Genomic DNA, 8,527 nt, shown 5'->3' with positions numbered 1-8,527 from the left:
ATCGCCCGGCAGGACGTAAAAATAAACATTTGACACGCCGCCATCGCCGTTCCGAGCCGCGGCAGACTTCGGGGTCTCGCACCAAGTTTTTTCGCTACGCGGTACGCGGGACACGACAGTCCTCCCGAAAGAATACCGCGGGATATCCCGCAATCTCCCGCGTGATATCCCGCAAACTCCCGCGGGATATCCCGCAGTCTCCCGCGTGATATCCCGCAAACTCCCGCGGGATCTCCCGCAAAATCCCGAATCCCGATGATGCTTATCCCGCGATCTGTACTGTATAGGACTATTCAAGCTTGTGACATGTAATTGAGAACAAGAGAAACACAGGCAGATATTGATTATGTAAATCAACACTTAATTTGCATAATTAATGAGAAAATGTTATAATTCCATAATAGTAACTGCCTGGAATTTCATACTTGGGGTATTTGAAAGTTAAGTAAAGGTGAACATCATTAAACATAACTTATTCAAATAAGGACCTTATTTGCATAATTTAAGAGGAAATGATAGAATGGCTTTCTTTGTTAAGATAAGGCTGTCTTTTGATGGAGAATATAATCAAGTAAATCAACTGATATAATTCATGCAAATGAGGATCCTATTTGCATAATCAGGAGGAATAATCTGATTAACATCATTTGGCGAAGGTATGAGATCGTGGGACTCTAGTTTGATATAGATTTGTTAGGTTTCATTCGACATTAGGTCTTGTTCAACACATTTTATTGTTGTTACTCTCTTTATGTAGTTTGCCATACATTGTACCATGTGCAATTGTCGTGCAATAAAGTTCTTCTATAATGTCGCTATGTATTGCCGCAAATGGTTAATCAGGTACTTACTAGTAAATCAAAATCACGTACATTGTAAGACTGGCTTTATTTCAGTCGAGATTGATACACATCGTTCAGTAAAGTGTCTTTTGTAAGCCCAGTACGTAACTCCCATCCCATACAAAAATCTCCCCAAATCAAAAAACTGTCCTTCTATCCAAGAAGCCTTCCAACTTGTCTGCAAATTTGCAAGATTGTATGAAACACTAGTCTCCATAGCATGCCAAAAATTTGGAGTTTTGGGGGTCTTTGGGAGCTTTTATGTACTATTTTCTGATTGCATATAGTCAACATAGCCGGCCTGGTTGAACTACCCCCGTTTTTTTTAACTGGGCTAATCAGAAAACAGCCGAAGACCACCAAACCCCCAGTTCTATAATTATATAAGCCTGCTACGGAGGGTAGTGCAATACAATCTGGAAACCAGAGGCCTACTAGTATATCATTTATTTTTTACTACTTCAGAATCTTCTTCATTACATCTTACCTTACAAAATGACAAACACTGTATTCAATGTACCGTAACAGTCTATAATAATCATTATAGTAAGGATAAAGGAAAGTTATGCACAATAAATACAACATACCACAATCACTTCAACGCGGGCGATTTTTCACTAAAAATGCAGTGATTTGGTGGCTCATCTTCACATTCCCTTATTCTTGCAGTTCAAATCAGACTTTGTTTTTACTAATATCCAATCAGTCTAAAAATGTACATTATCTTAAATTCCAAAATAATGATGCAGTACATACTGTAAGGCCACAGCAAGTAAATTTTATGGATGACATCCTAGGCAGACTCCAAATCTAATGCGAGTGGGCAAAAAAAAACAAGACGGGTCGAAAAAACAAGGTTCCTACATTTTCAAATTTTGACTCAATCATTGTACAAATGGTTTTGCTTCAGTGGCAACATCACATATACACAGCCAGCATCACATATCACTGCATCAAAGTAAAACACAAATCATTAAATCAGAGCCTTGTCTTGTCTCCTTTCTTCATACTTAACTGCAATCTACGTTCCGGCATGACGACATCTTTGCCCATTTTCGGCATGTTGACCACTGTCAGAGGGCAACAAAATCTGTTTTTTTTCAAAATCAGGTGAAAATTAATGCGCGCGCTGATGTCATCCATAAAAATTACTTGCTGTGGCCTAACATACAATGTAGGTCATGGGTGTTAGTGTGAAACTGCTACATTTGCTAGCCAGAAATCATAGTGCACGTATTATCCAACCTAAAATGTGTTTAACCAATTCTACATCACTACAAAAGCCGTTAACTAACACCGATTCCATCTAGGAATGCCTTTTAACTATCACAAGAAGCTATCATGTACACTTGTCCCAATATTTAAAGACATTATCTTTCATAAACCCTTCTATAGAACTTTACATACAGATGTTTAATTTGCAGGTGCACATACAACAATTTTACAGTATTATCATGAAAGTTCATCTATGTTGGTAGTTACATGTTTAAAGTTAAAACTTTTGGTCCAACACAAAACATTCTCTCATCGTCTACCAGATACCTTTGACCCATTGTTGACGCCACACTTTAAAGAAGCCACGTGACAAGTTTCACTGGGTCAGTCTACTGAGGAAGACCAGAGTGACTGGTCGAAAGCTCTAGGTGAGAGAATTTTTTGTGTTGTACCAAAAGTTTTAACTTGAAACAATTTTACAGTATATTAGGCCACACCAATTAAATTTTGACTCTCGGATTTTTTCAGAAAAAAAATGAAGCGACAAGGTGAAAAAAAAAAAACAGCCAAAGGCAGGGTTACATGATATTCACAAAAAGCTATGATAGGAGCTTTTAAGTCAACATACAGAAGGCTGGTTTATAAATTTTCTAATAAACTACCCTTTTTGCCAAAAAAGTGCATTCATTTGATAAATTAAAAACTGTAATAACTAGAAAGTCAAGGAGCTTTATTCAACTGTTAGGACCAAAAATATGAGCATTTTGGAGTTGATTCAAAACCTGAATCTTTTTTTTTTTTGCAAACCGGAAAAAATAGAAGCATGTGAATTCGAGAACCAATTAATCAAATTAGTGTGGCCTTACTACCTGTTACAAATGTATATGACTAAGAAAGAACCGAGAATTGCTAAAGATTGAGTTTAATTTTGTACTAAAACCCCAGCCTACACTATGTTGTACATAGGACCACAACCTTGTACAGGCCTCGAAATACTGGGTGCATGTGCACTTTAGTGCACCCAAATTTGGAGCTGTGCACCCAATGTTTTTCTGTGGGTGCACTGGTACCCAAATATTTTGGTAGGTATTTTTGTACATATCAAATTATAATAGTATGCAGGATATTCTTAGCATCCAAGTGTCAGAAAAATAATAAAATCTTTGTTGTAGTACTTGTTTAAGATTTTGAAGTTAGCTCCCATTTCAGATTCAAGCTCAGAAGAGGAGCAGTAAGATCTGTAATTAGGTTTTGTTTCATATGGTGCACCCCAAAATTTTTTGTGCACCTAATTTTTTAGCTTGTGTGCACTAGTGCACCTATTCCCAAAAATGAATTTCGAGCCCTGTTGTATGAATGATGGTTTATTGTGAAAATGCTTCTTGTGCATTCAACACTCCGAATGGAGGTGTGGTCTTTTGAGGAGTTAATTAGGTTAGTCCTTCTTACTTACATTTTCTAGGCATGGGTAAAGATGTCTACAATAGTTGTAAAGGCTAGTAGTTCTACAGTTATACATCTGTACTCTGATGTTTTTATATGTTGTGCTATAAATTAATGCATGTATATTTGTAATTCACTACTTGGGTTGAACCTACACAGCAAGGAAATGGTTTTAAGGCCACAGCAAGTAAATTTTATGGATGACATCCTCCACAGATTCCAAATCTAATGCGAGCGGGCGAAAAAAACAAGGTTCTTACATTTTGAAATTTTGACTCAATCATTGTACAAATGGTTTTGATTCAATGGGAACATCGCATACACACAGCCAACATCACATTTCACTGCATGGAAGTAAGAAACAAAACATAAAATCAGAGCCTTTTCTTGTCTCCTCTCTTTAAAGTTATCTGCCATCCACCTTCCGGCATGGCAACAGACATCTTGGCCTATTTTCGGCATGGTGACAACTGTCAGAAGGCAAAAGAATTTTTTTTTTTTCCAAAATTTGGCGAAAATTAATGCGAGCGCTGATGTCATCCATAAAAATTACTTGCTGTGGCCTAAGCTGTCGATTTATGGCGTATGATGCCTCTAGCTAACACTTGTGGGCTTTCTTAAAATGTTACAAACTGTCACGCACCTTTGGCAAGAACGTAACACTGTGAGTTTTACAGATCACTATGGGTTAAAGCTACGCTTCTTGAATTTGAAAGAAATACTTAAAGAGAGAGAGCAGCTTTCACCACATATCTGGGTAGAACAGTCACTGTGGCAAATCTATCGCATGTTACACATTACTAGTCATTTAACACTAGTGACTTAGCTATTCACGTTGGTGAAGGTTAGACATCCAGGTAATACGATACGCCAAAAAGCAGTTACTCAAGCAACTGGGTATGATTTTGGAAACGGTCAGACGTTTGAGCTAGCATCCACTAGCTTTCGTCAGTGACTGAGAGACCAGAGGAGAAATGCAGGTTTATAAGCACTAACTATTGATTGAAATGCAAAGACGAATTGTCTTCACTTATTTGCATATCAATCAATAGTTAGTGCTTATAAACCTGCATTTCTCCTCTGGTCTCTCAGTCACTGAAGGAAGCTAGTGGATTATTAACTAGCTGAAACGTCTGACCGTTTCCAAAACCATATCCAGTTGCTTGAGTAACTGCTTTTTGGCATATCTTAGCTATTCACTTAATTTTGTCTATCAGTCCCTACATGACACTTTTCCATGAAGAACTGATACAGTCCTCTTTTTGTAAGCATTTTTACAAACGTATAATTCCCACCTGGGCCTTAAGACCTACTCTCTCATAAAATCTGTCTCTCTTGACTCGTCCTTAAGTTAAGGAAGACGTTCCTTACTCTGGAGGGATGTCGTACGTACACGTACCCTCTCCTGTCGCAGTAGAATCTGTACAGACCTTAACAACTACTGTGTCTGTGTGTGTCCGGGTGTCATTGTGCCTGCAGTAGCCTGTCTATCGCTGCATTTACATCACCGTTTGTAGCAGTCAGAGCTGGAACACAAATAAGGTTGGTTACTGATTGATGTTATTTATGTGTAAAATTTACTTTAATGATATAAAAAAAATCTATTTTATTATTATTATTAGATGGAAAATGATCCACATGCTTCATTGTAGTGTCCCTCAAAATACAGGAAATAGCGTTTCAGGGGGTCAAGATTTAAAAATTTTCCCAGAGAAGCCTGCCCCGGACTCCCCCTAGGATTGTCACGCTTTGACGTTACATGAAACAAAACTGAGATGACAGAAAAAATTTTAGGCTGGCTAGAACAGTTGTACATTGTACATATAAGACACCTTGTACATTGTACATATACAGAGAAACATACCAGCATGATATCATGGTAAAAGACAGCACATGTATGTCTACCTTGTATGTTTGCCGCCCTATTGACGAATCCCATTGTCTCTAATTGCTCCAGTTGGCTGCGAAACCGGACTTCTGGTGGCTGCATCTGGAACACATGACGTGGCATGATTGATCAAAGGATATCACATGTATGAGGCAACTGGCCAGGATTATTGTATTTTCTATAAAATGGTGACATCTGTGCGCACATGACTTTTCGTCCGTTAAAAAAAAAAAGTTTCAATCATACTGTAAATCGTACACCACAGTGTGTTTAGTCACTTGTTCAAATGACCACATAGATTTCATAATGAAGGCACACAATTTTCACAGCATGCTAGCATCAGTTTTGAGGTTCCTAGAGGATGTCCTCCATATAATAAAATTAACATGGCCTAATGGTAATGCTGACAGAAAAGCGGCTCACTGCAGTTCCTCCGGCGAGTGTCTGTAACATCTGCTGTAAGAGCTGCTGCTGTGCCTCTGTTGGGCCTGCAGGGGGCGTTGCTGCACTGGTAGCTGTGGTGCTGGCAGCAGTAGTGGGAGGAGATGTGGTGGGTGTGGAGGTGGAGTCTGTGCTGGAGGATGTTGTTGTTGAGGAGGCTGGGGCCGCCGGCGAGGCTGGTACACCGCCCGGAGGGACAACACTGGGAGAGGGAACACCCAACCTGAACCACACAAACACACACATCACATGCACCATGGCTTTCTCAGGCCTAGTGAAAAACATGTTGTGTTTCCTGTTTCCCGACCGACCCAATTTTTTTGTGGACCTCTGCAAGGGACATAAATTTTTCGAGCTGATCGACCATTTCTATCTCCATGATATGGAAATGACAGGAAACACAACATTTTTTCCTAGCCTTAAAAATAATTAATTTTCTAAAACTTATTTTACAATGTTTCACAACAATCATAATCACTAAATACATAAGCAGGAAATAGTGTCTAGGGGTTATTATTTTGGGGGGAGAATACCAGACCCCTGCTGTAGCCTTGTTTTTGTGTGGTTTCTGCCACAGAAAGTTGCCCTTCTGTACCTGACCCCTACGCTGTGAAAAAATCCTGGTGAGAACCCTGTTACGGTGTGTGCTGCCTTACCCTGGCAGCAGGCTGGGTGCCTCTGCCTGTAGCTGCTGCATGCCCTGCTGGATCTGCATGATGGCCTGCAGCACTCGGGGGTTAGTCACCGCAGCCTGCACCTCAGGGTTCTGCATCTAGAATGGTGAAAAAACACAGGCAAGGTCAAACTTTGTTACAAAGATTTGTAGTGCCACCACAAACTACCGGAAACAGTCATGCCTTCAAATATCAGAGTTATCAACCAAGAAATGAGGTGTTCAAAAACTCGTATTTCCCCAGAACTATTGTAGAATGGAACACCAAGCACAGTTGGGGCATTAAGTGTAACAAGTCGTTCTGTGTGATATAGCTAGCTGCTGCCGAGTGCCTGCGAAGCTCACCAGGTGTGTAATACGCTGAAGGGCGGTTATACCGGCTATACTGATACAGAAGCTGGTGTGTTACGCCGAAGGGCGGTTATACTGGCTATACTGATACAGAAGCTGGTGTGTTACGCCGAAGGGCGGTTAGGCCACACCAATTTAATTTGTTGGTTCTCGGAATCGCCGCTTCAAAAAATCGCAAAATCAAAAAAATTAACATTCTTGTTACTCTCATCTCATCTGCCGATTTTTTTGGGCCCGAACGTCCACCCGGTACGTTCTTATTTTGCACGGTACGTTTATTAATTTTTTGGAAATCAGTAATTTTTTTCGACTACGCGTGAAAAAAATCGGCAAATCTTCGACGTGAAGACGTTTATAAACGCGTATTGTAGCGAGAAACTTGTCATTTTCGGGCCGGTTTCGTCGATCGCCGCGTGCATAAATTTGTCTGAATGTTCCATTGTCATGGGTGGTGCTCATCAAAATACGAACTCCTCAAAGCTCTAAATTAGAACAAATTCTAACAAACTAAGCAAGTCATTTAATATTTACGATTTTTAGCTACCATATTGTATTTGTCGATGTCGATTTACCGCAATAAAATCAAGAAATCGGGTAAAATATTACACAGTCTTCCCCGTAAAAAAATGAGATCTTCCGTTGACCCCAAATGACCTTCTTCCGCAGCGACGCCATGTTGGATATTTCTCGGCCTTTTCTACCACAGTTTTGGCTCATTTTTACGACAAAATCCCGGGTAATATCGCCCAGAAAATATCTGAAGCCCTATCTGGTTGCTAGAGAAGCATTATTTTCTAATTTTAGTGGATTTTTCCCAAAAGAAAAGTTGTCGTAATCGACGCCAAGTTAACGACATGCTGGGATGGTTCGCTGGGATTTTTAGGGGCCATTTTTGAGTAATCGGCACTTCGAAATTTTGTTTACTTTTATGATACGAACGCTAGCAAAAAAAAACAACGCTGCCACATCATGCCCATATTCTTTATTACCCGGTACCCGTTGGATTTTCTTGGCCAACATTTGGCAACGTACTCACGGCTGGACTCAGGCGGTGGGATTGGCATTTTGGCCGTCTCGGGACCGAAAACATGTGGACGCTGGACGCGTTAGACAGGTAGACGCAATGCAAGATTTCTTAACGCTTGAGTCGATGGGAAAAATTCAAGGGACCAACAAAAAGTGGTCGTAATGGACGAGTGGTCTCTATACAGGGGTGGTCGTTATTACAGGTTTGACTGTATGTATTTCCCAACAACATGACATGTCTACATTTGTACTAGAAATGCTCTCTTTGTTGTCTATTTAAATTCCTAATTGCAAATAACAGTTAAAGATTTGTGCATAACAGTTTCTAGTATATCAGTAAGAGCACATTTTAGTATAAGAGACACAGGTTACCCATCAATTTTGGTAATTTTCCGGGGGTAAATTTATTCCGGGGGGGTATTTTTATTGGATTTTGAAAATTTGTCCGGGGGGTACGTTTATTCCGGGGGGATATGTTTATTCAGCAGATCATTAACATCAATAATTGATCCTTGATACATAGGCTATAAAACAGCAATTTTTTAGCATGTATAGTCATAGCTTTGTTCTCAATCCCTTTTCCAGCCTTAGCTTTACCATTTGGGCATGTTTTTTTTTTTTTTTTTGCCCTGTCGCTTCACATTTTTC

The 8,527-nt window shown here is 39.8% G+C and overlaps 1 protein-coding gene across 3 annotated transcripts in view; it reads right to left on the bottom strand.

The window, feature by feature from the left end:
- Positions 1-4,690: 4,690 nt before the first annotated feature.
- The window catches only part of LOC109462480 (ubiquilin-1-like), a 14,909-nt gene continuing 11,072 nt past the window's right edge, over positions 4,691-8,527 (bottom strand). For 2 of the 3 annotated variants that reach the window (XM_019759037.1, XM_019759038.1), the window contains exons 10-13: positions 6,486-6,601; positions 5,812-6,052; positions 5,406-5,490; positions 4,691-5,026 (exon numbers count right to left, since the gene is read on the bottom strand). In XM_019759037.1, the coding sequence (XP_019614596.1) occupies positions 4,965-5,026; positions 5,406-5,490; positions 5,812-6,052; positions 6,486-6,601 (504 nt within the window). In that variant the 3' untranslated portion in view covers positions 4,691-4,964. The remainder of the gene's footprint in view (positions 5,027-5,405; positions 5,491-5,811; positions 6,053-6,485; positions 6,602-8,527) is intronic. The other variant, XM_019759039.1, reaches the window with a different exon arrangement.

Source organism: Branchiostoma belcheri, unplaced genomic scaffold (genome assembly GCF_001625305.1).
Source record: "Branchiostoma belcheri isolate BF01 breed outbred unplaced genomic scaffold, Haploidv18h27 scaffold117, whole genome shotgun sequence".
Lineage (NCBI taxonomy): Eukaryota > Metazoa > Chordata > Leptocardii > Amphioxiformes > Branchiostomatidae > Branchiostoma > Branchiostoma belcheri.
This window is presented reverse-complemented; position numbering and strand designations above follow the sequence as displayed.